Here is an 18567-nt window from a genome sequence, read left to right on the forward strand (position 1 = left end):
TCCCCAACAAGACTGAAAACTGAAACCAAGGTGAGTCAGGACCAGAGGCACCTTTTACAAAGGTGCCTCTAAGTCCTTTCACTCAGATTTTTGGCTGAAGCCCTTACTATCTTATGAAATATGCAATGCTATTAGAATGTTTTAAATATTTTCATCTGGAATTTTTAGTCTCCCCCATGCTCCTGGTGGAAGGGTCACTGTGAATATCTAATTAAGAAACATATACACAAATATGAGATAGCTATATCTTATATTAAATAGGTCAGGCTGATGTAGCAACACCAGAAACACGCTTTGACTGAGTACTTCCTCCCATGACCACTGATTGAGCTAGTCTATGATACTGACTTTCTTTCCTAAGTCTTGAACAGTGCAGACTGATCCTTCCCAAATAAATTTCCCATCTTCCTCTCCTGTTCAGCATGCTGCAAGTATGATTTGTCCCAAATCCAGTGGTTATAGTGATGCTATTAATGGTTTTTGTTTTCCTTAGAGGGCACTCCAGATTTCTCAAAATTTCATAGGACAATATTCTGGAACCTCATTTTTAATAGAACCTCATTTATTATACCACTGGTATACTAAAACACAATCTACGTACTGAAAAGTTAATGTTGCAATCAAATAAAGGTTATCTATGTGTGTTTTCATAGCTCCCGTTTAAAAGGATATTTTCATCTGATGGCTTTCAATCCAGAGAAGGAAACCATATTCAGTATACTGTTTTGTGCTGTCTTGTAAATAAGTGATATAGCATGCTCCAGTGTGCCCCCACCCACAGGTGAAGGTCTTTCCTTACCAAAGTCAGCCCATAAAGTCTGGAAGAGAAACTGCTTCTTCAAATGTGCAAACACCTATGCAAGGCTACAGGGATCACAAAGAATCAGAGAAACACGACAGCACTAAAGGAACACAGTAAATTTCCAGTAACTGACCCAAAGAAATGGAGATACATGAATTGCCCAACAAAAATTCAAAATAATTCTTCTAAAGATGCTCAGGGAGCTATAAGAGAACACATAACAAAATCAGGAAAATAATACAAGAACAAAACTGTAAAGAGACAGAAAACATAAAAAAAGAACCAAACAAATTTTGAAGCTGAAAGAATACAATGACTGAACTGAAGAATTCAATAGAGAGCTTCAACAGAAGACTGAACCAAACAGAAGAAAGAATCAGTGAGCTCAAAGACAGAGCATTTGAAGTTATTTAGTCAGAGAAGCAAAAAAGAAAAAAGAATGAAAAGAAATGAAGCAAGCTTATGGGACTTAAGGGACACCATTAACAGAAAATCTATGCATCACTGAAGTCCCAGAAGGAGAAGAGAGGGAAAGGGGCAGGAAGTTTATTTAAAGAAATAATGACTGAGAACTTCCCAAACCTGGGGAAAGATTTGGACATCCAACTTCATGAGGCTAACAAGTCACCCCATAATGTCAATCCAAAACAATCTTCTCTAAACCATATAATAAAATGGCCCAAAATCAAAGACAGAGAAAACTTTTAAAGCAACAAGAACAAAAAAAATTCTCTCATATAAGGGAATCCCCATAAGGCTATCAGTAGATTTCTCAGCAGAAACCTTGCTGAACAGGAAAGCATAGGATGAAATATTTGAAGTGCTAAAAGAAAAAACTGCTACCTAAGAATACTTTACCCAGCAAAGCAGTCCTTCAGAAATGAATTTGAGATAAAGACTTTCCCCAAAAAGCAAAAGCTGAGGGAGTTAACCCCCATTACACCTGCCTTACAAGAAATGCTGAAAGGGGTCATTCAAGCTGAAACAAAAGGCGCTAATTAGTAACATGAAAACATATGAAAATATAAAACACACTGGTAAAGGCAAGTATATAGTTAGATTCAGAATACTCTAATACTCTAATATGGTGGTGTGTTAAGTACTTAACTCTACTACAAATGTTAAAGGACAAAAATATTAAAAATAGCTATAGCTACAATAATTTGTTGGTACACAATATAAAAAGACATAAATTGTAACATCAAAAACATAAAATGCGAGGGGATGAGTAAAAGAATAGAGTTTTTGTATGTGATCAAAATTAAATTATCAGCTTAAAATAGACTTATATCTATAAGATATTTTAAGTAAGCCTCAGGGTAACCACAAAACAAAAACCTGTAAGAGACATACACAAGATAAAGAGAAGGGAATCAAAGTATACTCTTATGGAAAATCATCAGTTCACAAAGGAAGACAGCAAGAGAAGAAGAAAGTTATAAAGGAACCACAAAACAGCCAGAAAACAATTAACAAGATGGCAGTAAGTCCTTACAAAGCAATAATTAAAGTGTAAGTGGATTAAATTCTCTAATCAAAAGGTGGAGAGTGGCTGAAAAGATTACAAAAGATCCAACTATATGATGCCTACATGAGACTCACTTCAGCATAAAGGACACATATAGGCTTAAAATGAAGAGATGGAAAAAGATATTCCACGAAAATAGAAATGAAAAGAATGCAGGGGTAGCTACACTTATATCAGAAAAAACAAACTTTAAGTCAAAAACTGTAACAAGAGACAAAGAAGGTCATTATATAATGATAAAGTGGCCATCAAGAAAATATAACAATTGAAATACATACACATCCAACATCAAAGCTTATAAATATATTAAGCAAATACTAACAGATGTGAGGAGAATAACAGACAATACAATAGTAAGGGACTCCAATTCTCCACTTTCAACAATGGATAAATCATCCAGACAGTAATAATTAAGGAAATATTGGACTTGTACTATAGTTTAGACCAACCAGATGTAACAGACATATATAGAACATACTGTACAAGAGCAGCAGAATATACATTCTTCTCAAGTGCACATGGAAGAACCTCTGGAATAGATATGTTACATCTCAAACAAGTCTCAAAAAGTTTAAAAAGATTGAAATTATACCAAATATCTTTTCCAACTACAATGGCACGAAACTGGAAATCAACAAGAGGAAAATGAGAAAATGCACAAATATGTAGAAATTAAACATTATTCCTGAACAACCAATAGGTCAAAGATGAAACCAAAAAATATCTTGAAAGAAAGAAAAATGGACACACAAGATACCATACTTACGGGATGCAGCAAAAGCAGTGCTAAGAGGGAAGTGCATAACAGTGCATGCCTACATTTAGAAAAAAAAGAAAAGAAAAGAAAGATCTCAACTTTACACCTCAAGGAATTAGAAAAAGAACAAACTAAGCCCAAAGTCAGCAGAAAGAAGCAGATAACAAAGATCAAAGCAGAAATAAGTGAAATATAGAAAAACAATAGAAAAGGTCAATTAAACTAAGAGCTGGTTTTTTGAAAAGATAAATAAAACTGAAAAATCTTCAGCTAGACTTACCAAGAAAGAAAGAGAGAGGACTCAAATAAATAAAAATCTAAATGAGAGAAAAGACTTTACAATTGGTACCGCAGAAATACAAAGGATCATAAGTGACTACTATGAACAATTATACACCAACAAATTGAACAATCTAGAAGAAACTGGTAAATTCTTAGAAACACACAACCTACCAAGTCTGAATCATGAAGAAACAGAAAATCTAAACAGACCAATAACAAGTATGGAGATTGAATCAGTAATCAAAAACCTCCCAAAAAGAAAACCCAGGGCCAGATGGCTTTGTGGGTGAATTCCACCAGACATTTAAAGAATGAACGTCAATTATTCTCAAACTCTGACCAAAAAAAAGAAGAGGAGAGAACTCCCAAACTCATTTTATGAGGCCAGAATTACCCTGATACCAAAACCAGATAAAGATACTACAAGAAAAGAAAACCAAAGGCCAATATCCTTGATGAATATAGACGAAAAATTTGCAACAAAATACTAGCAAACCAAATTCAACAGACAGTAAAAAGATCATATGCCATAATCAAGTGGAATTTATCCCTGGGATGTAAGGATGCTTCAACATACACAAATCAATAAATGTGATAAACCAAATCAATAGACTGAAAGACAAAAGTCATATGACCATCTCAATAGATGCAGAAAAGCATTTGACAAAATTCAATGTCTTTCATAATAAAAACTCTCAACAAAATGGGTATAGAAGGAACATAGCTCAAAAAAGGCCATATATGACAAACCCATGGCTAGCAAAATACTCCACAGTGAAAGGCTGAAAGTTTTTCCTCTAAGACTCAGAACAAGACAAGGGTACACTCCTATTCAACACAGTACTGAAAGTCCTAGTCAGAGCAATTAGGCAAGAAAAAGGAATAAAAGAAATCCAAATCAGAAAGGAAGAAGTTAAACTGTCTCTGTTTACAGATGATATGATTTTATATATAGAAAATCCTAAAGACTCCACCAAAAAACCGTTAGAATAAATAAATTCACTGAAGTTGCAGGATACAAAATCAATATACAAAAATCAGTTGCATTTCTATACACTAGCGATGAACTATCAGAAAAAGAAATTAAGAAAACAATTCCATTTTCAAAAGCATCAAAAACAATAAAATACTTAGGAATAAATTTAACCAATGACTTGAAAAGTATGTACACTGAAAACCTACAAGACAGTGATTAAAAAAACTGAAGACACAAATAAATGAAAGATATCCCATGTTCATGGATTGGAAGAGTTAATATTGTTAAAACTTCCACACTACCCAAAGCCATCTACAGATTTCAAGCAATTCTTATCAAAATTCCAATGGCAGGGGCCGGCCCAGTGGCATAGTGGTTAAGTTCACACATTCCACTTCGGCGGCCCCAGGGTTCACCAGTTCGGATCCCGGGTGCGGACATGGCACTGCTTGGCAAGCCACGCTGTGGCAGGTGTCTCACATATAAAGTAGAGGAAGATGGGCATGGATGTTAGCTCAGGGCCAGTCTTCCTCAGCAAAAAGAAGATTGGCAGCAGATGTTGGCTCATGGCTAATCTTCCTCAAAAAAAAAAAAATTTCCAATGGCATTATTTCACAGAAATAGGAAAAACAATCCTAAAATTCACAGAGAACCACAAAAGACCCCAAATAGCCAAAGCAACCTTGACAAAGAACAAAGCTAGGGGCATCACACCTCCTGATTTCAAACTATATTACAAAGCTACAGTGATCAAAACAGTATGGTATTGGCATAAAAACAGGGACTAACGGAACAGAATCTAGAGCCCAGAAATAAACCCACTAATATTAGACAAGGGAGCCCAGAATACTTAATGGGGAAAGGATAATCTCTTCAATAAACGGTATTGGGAAAAGTGAATATTCACATGCAAAAGAATGAAACTGAACCCCTATCTTACACCACTCACAAAAACTGACTCAAAATGGACTAAGGATTTAAACATAAGACCTGAAACTGTAAAACTTCTAGAGGAAAACTGAGGGGAAGCTGCTTGACATGTCTTAGCAAAGATTTTTTAGATATGACACCAAAAGCACAGGCAAAAAAAGGCAAAAATCAACAAGTAGAACTATATCAAACTAAAAGCTTCTGCAGAGCAAAGGAAGCCATCAACAAAATGAAATGGAAACCCTGCAGAATGGGAGAAAATATCTGCAAATCATAAAGGGTTAACATCCAAAATACAAGAAACTCATACAACTCAATAGCAAAGAAAGGAGACAGATCCAATTAAAAACTGGACAGAGGAGTTGAATAGACATTTCTCCAAAGACATACGAATGGGCAACAAGTCTGTGAAAAGGTGCTCAACATCTCTAATCATCAAGGAGATGCAAATCAAAATCACAATGAGACATCACTTCCAACCTGTTAGGATGGCTATTATCAAAAAATAAGAAATAACAAATGCCGGCAAAGGTGTGGAGAAAAGGAAACCCTGATATACTGTTGGTAGGAATGTAAATTGGTACAACTACTATGGAACAGTATGGAGATTCCTTAAAAAATTAAAAATAGAACTACCATACGACCCAGCAACCCAACTTTGTTTCAAAGGAAACAAAATCAGTATTTCAAAGTGACATCTGTATTCCTATGTTCATTGATGCATTATTCACAAAAGCCAAGCATGAAAACAACCTAAGTGTCCATAACAGATGAATGGATAAAGAAAATGTGGTGGGATATTATGCTGGCATAAAAAAGAAGGAAATCCCGCCATTTGCAACAATATGAATGAACCTTGAGGGTACTAAGTGAAATAAATCAGACAGAGAAAGGCAAATACTGTATGATCTCAATCTCACTTATATGTGGAATCTAAAAACATTGAACTCATAGAAACAGACAGTAGAATGGTGGTTGCCAGGGGCTGAAGGGTGGGGGAAATGGGACAATGTTGGTCAAATGGTACAAACTTTCAGTTACAAGATGAATAAGTTCTGGGGATCTAAGGTACAATATGGTGACTACAGTTAACATACCATTGTATACTTTAAAGTTGTTATGAGTGTAGAGCTCTAATGTTCTCACCATAAGAACAACAAAAGGGTAATTATGTAAGGTGAAGGATACATTAACCAACCTTTTTGCAGTAAACATTTCACAATATATACACATATCAAATCATCACATTGTGCACCTTAAGCTTACACAATGTTAAACGTCAATTAGATCTCAATAAAGCTGAAAAAAGGGGATAACTCCATCACCTCATTATTTTTTTTAAGATTGGCACCTGAGCTAACATCTGTTGCCAATCTTCTTTTTTTTCCTTCTCCCCAAAGCCCCACCAGTACATAGCTATATATTCTAGTTGTAGGTCCTTCTGGTTGTGCTATGTGGGATGCCACCTCAGCATGGCCTGATGAGTGGTGCTAGGTCCGTGCCCAGGATCCGAACAGGCGAAACCCTGGGCCACTGAAGCAGAGCACTCGAACTTAACCACTCGGCCATGGGGCCAGCTCCCATCACTTCATTCTACATCCTGACCTCAAATCCTGCAGCTGCTCCTATATGAGACCACAAATAGAACTGCTGATTGATCACATTTTCTATTATTTCTCTACCTCCAAATATAGTCATTCCTTGGGTTAAGGAATTAATTTAAATTCTGAAACTTCTTTAAAATTAAAATGCTAACGTTTAATTAGCTATTAAAATTAAATAAATCTCTAGCAAATTAAACTTAAATAAATCAAGATTACCCAGAGGAGTGCTTCAGAACCTATGAAGGGTACAATTGTACGGTTATATATGTACAAATCCATGAATTTGAAGTGTTTAATCTTTTTTCTACAGAAAGTCATTTAAAGATTTCAATCATGAAAGCAAAGCTCAAAGTTACCACCTCCAAAAAGAATTATTCCTCTCCAGTGCTTCCACAGTTCTTTCTTTAAATGCAGTTTCTAGTTCTTAGGACATACACATATTTATATCTCCCTAAAGTTTACTTAGCTTTAAATCACTTGCAACAAGTATTGAGCTTTCAGACATGGATGTGATTAATAAATGTTTAAGAAAACACAAAAGTCAATATGCAAATATAGTAACTAAGCAGTATCACTAGAAATAACTTACACACCTAATCTAGTTGCCACCACCAAGTTATCAGATCAAAAGCAATCTTATTAGCAGTTAAGTCATCAACTGAAAGCCCATTCCATCAGCCATGTTGATGACTCATTTGAATATTTAAGTTAAAACATATGCAACTGTGATTTCCTTTTTATTCTTCCTAGCACATAGTAGTCATCAACAAAGATCTCTGGGAGGAATGTATCAAAAATTAATTTTCACATTATGGCATTCAGTGATCAAAAAACATGTGTCAGAGACTGCTATTCACTCCCTAAAATCCATTCTCTTCTCTCCAAGAGGATGCCCAGATTTTAGCTGAAATATGGCAGACTGAAATACAGACAATCTCCTGCAGCTAGATGTGACCATGTGATTAAGTTCCGGCTAATAAGATGTAAGTGGAAGTGTCCTAAGGCAGCTTCCAAAAATCTTCTATAAAAGATCACTGGCACTTGCCCATTGCTCCCTTCTTCTTTGTCCTTCCTCCAATAAAATGTAGACAGGATTAGAGCTCTAGCCACCCACCCTGGTCTAGGAAAATGAGGGCCACACTTCAGGTATGGTAGAGTAGTGAGCAAAAAGGATCTTAAATCCCAAAAAACTTCATGGAAAAGAACACATGCATAAGTCCTGGACTCTGTCTCTGGAATTTTATATTGAGAGAAATAAACTTTTATCTTTGCCACTGGGAAAATCCATAATATCAGGTTCCTTTGGATAAAGGAGGAAGGCAGATTTATAAATGGCAGATTTTCATAGACATATATTGTGAAGTCAAATCTCTCTGAGATGGGAATATTAGGATATTCTCTCTTTTTAAGTAATTATTCTTACTCTTATGACATATGAAGTTGCTCTATACTAGAAGTCAGAGAATCCAGGTTCAAGTCTTACCTCTGCCACTAAGTAACAAATCAATCAAATTCTCTAAGCCTTTGTGTCTTTACTTGTTAAAGTGGGTAGCACCACTTATCTAATAAGATTCTTGTATGACTTAAAATACAATGGGTATGAAAGTGTTCCATAGTATAAATCACTATACACAAAATAGTTGATGAGAATAATTTTTTATATCTGTGGATAGAAGTTCTGTCTTACACTCCATCCTCAATAGCAAGTGCTCAATAAATATTTGTTAAATAAATATTTTTAAGTCCTTGTTAAGTGAATGAAATTATTCCGCTTTGGAGTTGAATAAAGTTCAAAGGTCTTTAATATTAACTAAAATACTACTTGAGTCCCTTAGAGAGACAATTCTTAATTTTGATAATAGCTATAAGCTATTTGCTATAGCAAAATAATTTAAACTAGAAGAAAAGATGTGACACAGAAATGAAATTTTTATGATCCTTTTCCCTTGAAATTACCATGTAACACATAAAAACATATTTTAATATTTAAACAACTAACCCTACCACATCAAATGAAGGATTTCCTCACATTGGACTGTGGCTAAAGTATTTTATTAAATTAAGCATGTAATTTGCAAATGGTTTCATAAGAAATTTAAAAAGCAAAGCTATAAAACATTTTCAATAAAAAAGTACAGCGTTAACAGCAAAATTACATTTTATTTATAGTACAAATAAAAACAATTCTTTTCTGATACACTGTCTGAAAATTTTATAATATATTCTCCAACTGATAGCTGCAATATTGTATTTTAATGCGAAGTCTCACGGTCAATTCAACCATTTGTTAATAACAGGTTCATCATTTGGACCATGAAAGTCAATTACTCAACTTTAAGGAAAGTAACAAAATTTGTCAACATACAATGTGAAGTTATAAAAGGCTCTTCAGGATGTAGATGTATTCTAGCCTTGTTTCTCTATTAAATTCTGTGAAGAGGCATTAAGTAACACTGTAAACTTGAATTACATTTTAAAAATAAGCACCATTAACATACATTCTACATAAACTTTACCTTTTAAATGACACTTTTTGTTTGGCCACACAAACATTTAAATCTGTTTTCTTTATCATGTAAATAAGAATAAGCAATATTTTAACTATTACACAGAAAGATTATCAAATTTCACCTCATTGCACAATGGAAAAGCACTTAGAAAAAGCACTTGGAAAAAACAGCACACGTTATTTTCGTGTCTTTTTTATACACATTTGTCATTTTCTTACATTGAGAGCAGTTAAACATTGTCAGAGCAATTTCCTGAGTTTCGAAGTTTCCAATTTCCAGCTCAGAAATAACGAATCTTGTTATTATACATGTCCTTTTTTTTAAGCATACAAAATACTTGAGTTCAAAAAGAAAAAGATGAAAATAAAGGCCTGGAAACAATCCAACAGAACTGTTTAGCTTCTCAAAATGTGTTGTAATACACAAGACACTTCAAAGGATGTCAGGATTTCTAATAAGTAACATATCCTATAGGTAAAGGCCACAGAATTGCAAACAGTATGGAAATACTAATACATTGAAAAACTCTCAACTTGAAAATAATATAGAGATATATTGACAGCCAATAAATGTAAGACAGCATGCTTCCACTTCTCATCTCAAAGTAAGGAAGTGGATGGATTAAAAGTACTGTTAAGAGTCCCCTCCGGGCAACCCCACTTCCCCTGTGAGTGTCCACATTAGTTCTCTTTTTCCCACTGGTAAGACACTACTGAAAGGATATAACTGTCACTAAAACCTTCCAAACTACACAAGTGTTGTACTTTTAAAATATTCAGATGCTAGCAAAGAGCCTTTCTAATGACTCACGTATTAGCACAAATACACCAATATATGAAAACTTTGATAATCTCCACACTATCTTTACCTTTGGTATTTAGGACTTAGAAATGGGTAAAACAAGAAGGAAGAGATTATAAAATTCTCTCTCATAATTATATGTTGCTTAAACTATGCTAGACAGTGGAGTAGAAGGCAGGTTAGGATTAAACAACTTCATAAAAAACACATACGATGCTCAAAATTTGCCTATATATTTATGAATAACGATTAAGAAGAAATACTACGAGATTTACCAAAAAGAAGGCATAAAATTAAAGTTGATACAGCTTGGAAAACATAGCTTCTTTCATTTTGCTTCTGCTCACAAAATACCTCACCTCTTGTTCTTTTTGACTGCTCCCCCATTAATCATAATTACATTAATATTGAAATAAGTCTAGCAGAAGTGCTCAAAAACGGTGATTTTTTAAACTGGGTGAGGAAATACAAAAAACAGAAAAATGAGTATGCAGCTGCATACATTCAAATAAGTCCAGGTTTTAGTATTGTTATTCACATTTCTTGAATCAGATTAATTTATACACAGAAATATTTTATTTCATTAACTAACAACTGTAGTTTATAATAAGTTATTGAAAGGAACTGCTTTATTTTTAATGCACACAACTCTTCTAGACATTACAAAAAAAATGTATGTTAAACTGTTGGCATTTTTTCTTTTTTTAACAAACTACTACAAACATAAGAATGTGAATAATACTTCAATGCCAGTCACTAACCATTTCTAAGTAACAAACATATTTTTATTTCTGTGGAAATAAAATTCAGTGATATGGCTCTTTTTTTAAGAGCATGCTTTCATGATGTATAAAAAACATGTTTTTGAGTTTTATTTTCATTAAAATGTTCTTTTGGGGAAATGATGCTATAATTTAGCATTCTTTCAGCTCAATCCTATAATTCCTGATCCAAATGATTTTTTGTATCAAAAAGCAACAAAGTTGTTTGCTAAAATCATATACGTTGAAAATATTCTCCACATCCAAAGTCAAATTTATTTAAACCATTGTCCCATATTGGAAAATTACACTTTACCACATTAAACCTGTATAAAGGAAATAACAATTAACATACTAACAGGACTTTTTAGCTCACCAAAAAACAGAAGTTAATGAGTTTCCTTTTAGAAAGTTGGCTGTTTTTAAAAATAAAGGTAAAAAACCTTTAAATTTTAAGGATTTCTTTTATGATTATATCAAAAATGTTTTCTATCTTTGTTTTCAGTTAATAGGATTTTGACCTACTGCAGTTTAGAGATTACATACCTCAAATATAAAACATAACTCTTTAGTACTGTCTTAAATACCACTTACACAGACCATTCTATAAGCAGTTCTATGAGACAGCAACACTTGGTAGATAACTAACAACTTCTTCTTCTCTGAAAACTTTTCTGCCTATGGAAGTACAAAACTGCAACATAATCTCAGACCTCAACTTTCCTCCCGGAAAATGCACACACACAGAAGAAAGGAACAAGAAGTAAGAGATCAAGATCGTATAAAAAGCAGAAGAAAGTGCAACAGCATGTCTTCCTTCCTGTGGGATACAGCAAAATGAAATAATTTTATATTTTTACTTCTGAAATCAAAACACATTCAAGCATTTTGCTAGATATCCTTGCTTTTGTTACCACTATTTCTAAGGAATGATACCACTGCTTTTTCCTCTTTTAACATAAGCCTTTGGAGGGCAGGAACCAAGTCTCAAAGCACTTTGAATGCCTCTCAGAGAAGCCTTTAGGACTTTATTCAACGTCAAACAACAATTAATACAAAAGTAACATTTTCTCTCTGAGAAAGAATCAGAGCACTTCAAACTTTAAAACTGCAGCCGATATGTTTCTTCGACATTTGTAATCAATAAAAATTCTCTTTAATATTTTTAACAGACAACATATTTGGCATTTGATTCAGTAAAAAATTAAACTTCTCTTGAATTGTAAAAAACATCATCATAATGTTTTTCTGTTTTATAACTGGACATTATTTCTAATAAAACACGTTTACAGTAAAACTAATTTACTGCAAATAAAACTAATTTCAACCTACAAACCTTCACACTTCTAAGTCAAGGACGTTTATTTTACTTTAGCATGACTTTCAAGCACCCTGGTTTAATTTCAGAGAACCTGCAGAAATGAGAAAAGAGTTATTTTAAAGAGAGAGATTTCAAACTGGTTAAGGAACGTATCTTGTAATCAATTCCAAATGCCTATGTTAAATATAATATTTACTATCAAAGTACTCTCCTTTACTAAGCCACCATCCAGGACCATTATCTATACTTAGGTGTCTTTTAATCTATTGTCTAAATAAATAAAATCCTAAGGGTGAGGGTTACTCCTTAGTAGTTATAATAATTTAAGATTTTTCAAAACTCTGAAGCCTGAATTTGGCCCTCACGAAGAAGAGCCTGATGTATAAAGGAGAAGATGATGTCTGCATTACATTATTTCTGTGCATTAAGTCAGCACCAAGAAGAAATCTCTAATAAAAGAGGTGTCTCCTTCATCAGGCTATGAAACGCTGTCAACTCCCTCAGTGTAAAATTTAAAGAAACAGTAGTCTCTAAAATAAATCATTAATCCCAACATGATAGTATTCTGGTCTATTACTCTTTTTGTAAAACTACTCTGAAACGTCATCTGTTTGCATGCTCAGAATTAATGCTACCATTTTCTATAATGTAGTCAAACAACACGTTACATGGCATGAAAAAATATGCCATACTAATTAAACCTAGAAGGTCACGGAGGAGGGTACTTAATGATATACATCCTCAGGGAATCTTTCCATCAACAGATCTTTATGCTTGGACTTTTCATTTTCTGTTATTGAATTATAATCACTTAATGAAAAAGGACATTTCATGTTTGCCAGCTAAGATCATTAATGGCATTTAACTTATGAAGAGGTATAAATTCATACTGACTGGAGCATTTCCACTAAAGTTTAAACACATTCAAATTACAAGCATATTTCAGGAGAAACTCCCAATTCTTTCCAAAATCTACAAGTACATATTTTCTTTCAAAGAAATAATTAAACAGCAACCTTACAGTATGATATGTATAATCTAATTCTCTTAGATAATACATTATCAAAGAAACACAAATATATTTACTTTCTTTTATAATTTTAAATTTATGATAGAAATAGTTTTTATCAGATGATTACTTCAACAACAAACACATTTTTCTTCATTTCTGGATTACTGAATGTCGCAAATCCTGCAGGGAACATTCTATCACAATTTAAGTATAAATTTGTGGCTAAAATCAGATAGCTAAATTTAGTTAACTATTCTAACAAATTGCTCTGAGCATACCATTAGTGTTTACTCTCTATACAGGGCAATTGCCATTATCATAACCGAAATCTATACCCACCTGAAGCTGTGGCTTGTGAGGTATTTAATGACAGCTGGTTTGATGCGAGCAACTCCTCCCTGGCTGTGACTCCCTCTGCCCGTAATCACAGAGAGATAGGGCTTACCACCGCTCTGCTCAAATTCTGTTACAGCAGGAATTGGAACAGTTAAAATTTATTTATCTACATTCTCAATAGAAAACAAACTTCAACCACTCAAACACATACAAAATTATTTTCATGGGGATTAGAGATTTATTTCCTCAAAAAGCCCCAAAATTAATGTTTTAAAATGTATGTTTCATCTACACTGTAGGTATGGAAGTCTCATAGCAATTCACCCACCTAAGGACTTAAGAGGGGTTTCTTCCCCTGTAGAGAGGGATATTTGTGTGTGCTACCAGAAGTTCTCTCTGAAATAATGATAATGATATAATAATATTTAATAATACCAAGCAATTATTATACGCATGGAATCAGGTATTGCTTTAAGTGACTTGTATTTATTAACTAAGAATCTTCACAACAACCCTATTAATGAAATACTCTGAAGCTGGCCAGCTGGTTCTGATTAGCAGTTCTGCCACTCAATGACTGTGAGATGACCATGGACAAGTTACTTAGCCTATCTGTGCCTGTTTCCTCATCAGTAAAATGGGATATAAAGCAAGTGCTTTCTAGAATATCCCTCCCAGGAATAGCTATTAGCAAATCTACTAATTATAGCACAGACTGCAGTCCTACTATTAAGATAATCAATTGTTAACTTAAGAAACTCTTCTACATAGATGATGCTTAAACATCAAACGAATCTGAGCCTCTTAAAAGCACCTGCTTTGGATATGATTTTCTGAAAATCAAGTACATAAATAAATCCTGAAACTCAATAATAGCTGTAATAGAATAACAAAAAAACTGTTAATAATGAGCTGATGTAATGAATTTAATAAATACTTGTTCCTCAGTTATAAATAGCACAAGTTTTGATCTTTAGCATAAAATATATATACACATAATATAAACATTCCATGTTCTGCTCATTAAGTTGCCCTAAGACTCCAGCAGATCTACAAACAGATGGCTTTTCAAGTCTCACATCTCCAGGGCAATATTTAACCTGGAATTTTAAGAGGACATGTTGCTCTTGCATTTCTAATTCCTTCTTTGCTTAAGATCTCCATTTCTACTCTAAACCATATCCATTCCTTTAAGCAATACGTCATTTAAAATTCAACTCTCCCTAAGTGCTGGCTACACAAGGGTATTCACTTTGTAAAAAGTTTTTAAGCTAAACAACTGTAATTTACGCATTGTACTTTACATATGAGATATTACAAACAAGTTTACTTTAAAAAAACTTAAATCTCTTAACTAACCATAATTCATTCTCATTGCTCTTTCTCTACTGCTCCCCTTGTCAGGTAGGTCAATCCTTTAGACCACTTCACCTTTCCATAGTTCATTTATTGCTATGAAATGTCCTCTGTGCGACTCAGATAAAGTAGGTGTTCAAAGGATGTTTGTTGAATGAATGTATATGTTTAGGTTCCCAAATTTCAGGCTGTTCCTACCATTTATCACCTTTTAAAAAACTGTTTAACTCATTTTTAAGCATATCCCAGATGTTTTTATCATTTCAACCATAATATTTCAGTATTTCAAAAAGATATGGACTCCTTTAAAAATATATATAACCACAATGTCACCATCATTCTTACAAAATTAAAAATAGTCCCTTAATACCATCAGCATCTTAAAATAACTAAAAATTGCCCCCAATAGTCTCAAAAAAATGTTTTTTACAAAAAAAATTATTTGAATTGGAGTTAAAAATAAGCCCACATGTTGCATTTGGCTGACACATTTCTTAAATACTTTTAATCTAAAGGTTCTTCCTCCCCTTGTGTTTTTCTTTACAATTTGTTGAAAAAATTGGATCATTTATCCTAGATTTTCACAGTGTGTATTTTGCTGATTGTATCCCCATGGTGCCATTTAACATTTTCTTCTATTCCCTGTAAATTACTATAAAGTAATAGTCAGATCTAAAGGATTGATCTGCTTCTGGTTTATTTGGGAGCAAAAAGACTTCATTGGTGGTGGTGGCGTATATTTTAATCACAAGGCACATAGGTTCAGATATATTTTTTTAATTCATCCCCAATTTTGACAATCCTTTCATCTTATAACTAAAAGCAACACAAGGCACAGCTACAGATTTTCCCCTGGAGACATCTGCATTCAACAATACTACCATCTGCTGGTGACTTCCAGTAACTACAGATGGCAGCATACACAACATGGGCCTTGGCTTCTAGAAAGAATTTGTGTCTTGGGTCTGACCAAGGATCACATTACACAAGTTATTTAACTCTTTTTTTTCTTGTAATTTTTTTTATTGAGATAAAATTCACATAACATAAAATTCACGATTTTAAAATGTATAATTCAGTGGTTTTTAGTATTCTACACTGTTGTGCAACCATCATCACTATCTAATTCCAGGACATTCCATCATCTCAAAAAGAGATTCTGCACCTCTTAGCAGTCATTCTTCATTCCCTCCTTTTCCAGGCCCAGCAACCAGCAATGTGCTTTCTGTTTCTATGAATTTGCTAATTCTGGACATTTCATATAAACGGAAATCATACAACATGTCGCCTTTGTATCTGGCTTCTTTCACATAGCATAATGTTTACAAGGTTCACCCATGTTGTGGCATCAGTACTTCATTCTATTTCATGGTTGAATAATATTTCATTGTATGGATATACCACATTTTGTTTGTTCATTCTTCAGTTGATTGGACATTTGGGTTTCCACTTTTTAGCTATTATGAACATTCATGTACAAGTTTTCATGTGAAGAAAGCATGTTTTCAATTCTCTTGTGTACATACCTAGGAGCAGAACTGCTGGGTCATATGGTAACTCTATGTTTAACTTTAAAGGAATGCCAACTTTTTCCACAGTGGTTGCACCATTTAACATTCCCACCAGCAATACCAAGTCTCTACATCCTTACCAACATTTATTATTTTCCATTTTATTAAACTTTTTAAATCATCAGTTTCCTCATCTATAAAACCAGAGGAATACCTACCCTTTATTCAGTCATTTATTCAACTTTTTTGGGTGTTGAATGAAAGGCACTATATACAAAGATGATTTAATAATCATCACTGACTCAATTCTTGGCCAATTAATAATCAATTACACAATAAGCTTTTTATAAAGACTGTGATACATAGGGAGACTATGAGAGGCTATTAATGGGTAGCCCAACTTAGTGTGGAGGTCAAGAAATGACAGTGTAGCTAAACATACAGATAAGGAAGAGGAGCACAACACAAGATGAGAATGGAGAGGCAGGCCAAGGAACAGATTATGTAGAGATTTTGGAAGTTACGCTACATGCACCATGGCAACCTGTACTTTCTTACCACAACGGAAATTATTTATGTTAACTATTTGTTCACTCTCATCTACTCTACTAGACAGCACACTCCATTAGCAAACTCCATAAAGACAGAGATTATGTGTCTTTTTCACTGCTTTATCCTTGAATCTAGAATACAGAAGATAATCAAATTTTATTGCATAAATGATTAACTCATCCTCTATAGACAGAACGTTCTCTTATAATACTTCTATATAAGAGTTTTTCCTTTCTTCAGATTAAATAATGTATTTAAACTGCTCTTAAATTTTCTCTTTTCTAATCTCTATTCTTATTGTTTTCTAGATTTTCTCCTACATTTCCAAAATTCTATTTAAAAAACTACCGGGGGAGGGGAATCCCCTACTTTATTGAAGAATGTCTGCTAATAAACATAGAATGAATACAAATTATAAAACATCAATATGCAACCACCAATATAATAATTGATTCAGCTAAGGATCATCAATGGATGCTAAAATCATCAGGCAAAATATTGTAGAACAGTTATTCACACAGTCACAAAGTATCAATCACCAAAATTTACTAATTAATTACAAAAAGGTACATTTACATAGAGAAATCTGATAAAGTCCTACCTTAGCTAAGAAATCAAACTTAACATCACCAATATTGGGGCAATCTGACCATGTAAGTCTCTTGATATAGTCACCAAGGGCAACTTAACATTCCCTATGTTGTATTTTTACCAAGAAAATTTTAAACTGAATCTAATCATAAGGAAACAATCAGACAAATTAAAACTGCACAACACACTAGCAAACAACTGGCTTGGAGTCTTCAAAAATGTCGACAGAGAAGACAAAAAACAGGGAGAAGAACTATTCTCTATTACAAGAGACTACAGACATGGGGCAATCAACTGCAAATGTGATGTCTGACTGATCCTGGACTGAGGGGGACAAAAAGGCACAGCTATACAAGACATTATCCATACAACTGGAGAAATTTGAATATGGCCTGCATTTTAGATAATATTATTGTAACAATGTTTAATACATGTCTTAAAAGTGATAATGTTATTGTGATCATGTAGGAGAATAAATTTGCTCCTAAGAGATACATATGCTGAGGTATTTAGAGGTAAAGCACCACAATATCTAACTACTTATTTTCAAATGGTTCAGCAAATTTCAGAGAGATTAAGCAAATGTGGCCAGATGTTAACAACTATCTAGGTAAAGGATATACGGGTATTTATTCATACAATTCTTTCAGTTTCTCTGTAGGTTTTTGATTTTTCAATATAAAACGTCAGAAAAAAGTGATAAGAATACACATGTTGATATACAAAATAAAGCTCAGTGTAATATTACAACTAAATATCTGTCGACAGAGGAATGGATACATTACGATGCATTCACAGAATACTATACAGCAGTTACAATAAAAGACCAGATCCACCAAGATAAGTAGATCTTGAAAACTGTATTGGGTGAAAATAAAATAAGTGACTTGGCTGATGATATAGTGTGATACCATGTACATTCATTTTTTAAAATTCA

General features: G+C 33.6%; 1 protein-coding gene across 10 annotated transcripts in view; it reads right to left on the minus strand.

Annotated features, from left to right (window-relative positions):
- Window positions 1-8915: 8915 nt before the first annotated feature.
- The window catches only part of N4BP2 (NEDD4 binding protein 2), an 86823-nt gene continuing 77171 nt past the window's right edge, over window positions 8916-18567 (minus strand). For 6 of the 10 annotated variants that reach the window (XR_011538797.1, XR_011538795.1, XM_070615101.1 and 3 more), the window contains 2 exons: window positions 13624-13747; window positions 8916-12363 (listed from right to left, as the gene is read on the minus strand). Coding sequence is in view for 7 of the 10 variants with exons in the window: in XM_070615101.1 (XP_070471202.1) it covers window positions 12318-12363; window positions 13624-13747 (170 nt within the window). In the remaining 3 variants the exon portion in view is untranslated. The remainder of the gene's footprint in view (window positions 12364-13623; window positions 13748-18567) is intronic. The other 4 variants (XM_070615102.1, XM_070615100.1, XM_070615105.1 and 1 more) reach the window with 2 other exon arrangements.

Source organism: Equus przewalskii, chromosome 3 (assembly GCF_037783145.1).
Source record: "Equus przewalskii isolate Varuska chromosome 3, EquPr2, whole genome shotgun sequence".
NCBI lineage: Eukaryota > Metazoa > Chordata > Mammalia > Perissodactyla > Equidae > Equus > Equus przewalskii.